A 1410-nucleotide genomic window follows, 5' to 3' on the forward strand; every position below is an offset into this window, starting at 1 on the left:
TATGTAATATAGCTCTTTCACATACCACACATCATATCATAGACATGAACATTGTGCTATGTGATACACACACTTTACTGTATAGCACACATGTTGCTATCTTACTACAATAGACTCCATTTATAGCATAGACAGGGACATTGGGCTATTATTACACACACTTGTGCAATATAGCACACATAATAGCCTAGGTAGAGACAATGGACTATCTTGACACATTACTTGGCTACATATCACATATAGTAGCATGTACACAACTCCATAACACCCAATAGGTAGCTATTCATAAGAGTGAGATGTTTAACTTGAGAGTTATTCATTGTAAGAACGAGACATGTTTACCTAAGATTCATCAAGAAAGTGAATGGGATGCTCTTGATAATTTTTTCGTCCCAATCGTTTACGACAAATATATTGGCTAACTTTTTTCGAGGTGCAACATGTTCAGAATAGTAACCTCATTATCTGAAATGTGTGTGATTCTATGCTATGTGATGTGTGTGGTTGTGTGCTATGTGATACATAGCACAATGGACATTTGTAAGGAGGTACTGAATGGTGAAGGCTATATAGAACATAATATAATCTTGTTAAATAGGTATCATGCTGCTTCATAGGGCATGGCATTGTAACTGGTTTCATGTAGTTCCAGAGATAAATAATATGTCTTTGAGGTAGCATCTACCAAAGTCATGTCAAACTTGATTGCCCGAACAAGGTGAGAGTTCAGGTTAGTAACTCCCCTATCATCAAGTAGAGTGTAGTGATTTGGGTCCCCCTCTTGCTGTTGATAATAACACCCTATGACAACATAAGTGTTTTTATCACATTTGTGTTTCCACTTATCTCTTAAGATGCAATCTGTCATCCATTTTCTCTTTGTACATCTCAAAAGAAAGAACTCTACACCTTCTGCATTGCCAGCGTCTGCATTGATTGCAAAGTTATCACCTTCAATGAGATACTCACTCAGCATATCCTCGGATCCCTCAAACATTGCAGCTTCATCTTCTGGTACCTCAGTCTCTTCTGGTACCTTAGAGAGTGGTTTCAATTCCTTATGTGCCCACTTGCCTGCATATAGCACATATAATACCATAGATAGGTATATTGTGCTATTATACACACATGTCTGCTATATAGCAGACATGATGTTGTCATACTCTAATAGAGTCCTGCTACATGGCACACATAATAGCATAGGCAGGACCATCGGGCTATTATTACACATAGTTATGCTATATAGCACTCATACTACAAGAAATACTATGACATAATAGCATAGATAGGGACATTGGCCTCTTATTACACACACTAACGCTATATGGCACACATAGTGCTCTCAATATGTAATATACCTCTTTCACATACCACACATCATATCATAGACAAGAACATTGTGCTATTCTT

At 37.4% G+C, this 1410-nt stretch overlaps 1 protein-coding gene across 1 annotated transcript; it reads right to left on the reverse strand.

Moving 5' to 3' along the window:
* Positions 1 to 601: 601 nt before the first annotated feature.
* Positions 602 to 1099, reverse strand: LOC147422938 (uncharacterized). The gene has a single exon (XM_086500888.1). The coding sequence runs from the start codon at positions 1097 to 1099 to the stop codon at positions 602 to 604; it is 498 nt and encodes a 165-aa protein (XP_086357014.1).
* Between the last annotated feature and the right edge of the window lie 311 nt (positions 1100 to 1410).

The sequence above is a fragment of the Adiantum capillus-veneris genome, chromosome 26 (genome assembly GCF_014529385.1).
Source record: "Adiantum capillus-veneris isolate H3 chromosome 26, ASM1452938v2, whole genome shotgun sequence".
NCBI lineage: Eukaryota > Viridiplantae > Streptophyta > Polypodiopsida > Polypodiales > Pteridaceae > Adiantum > Adiantum capillus-veneris.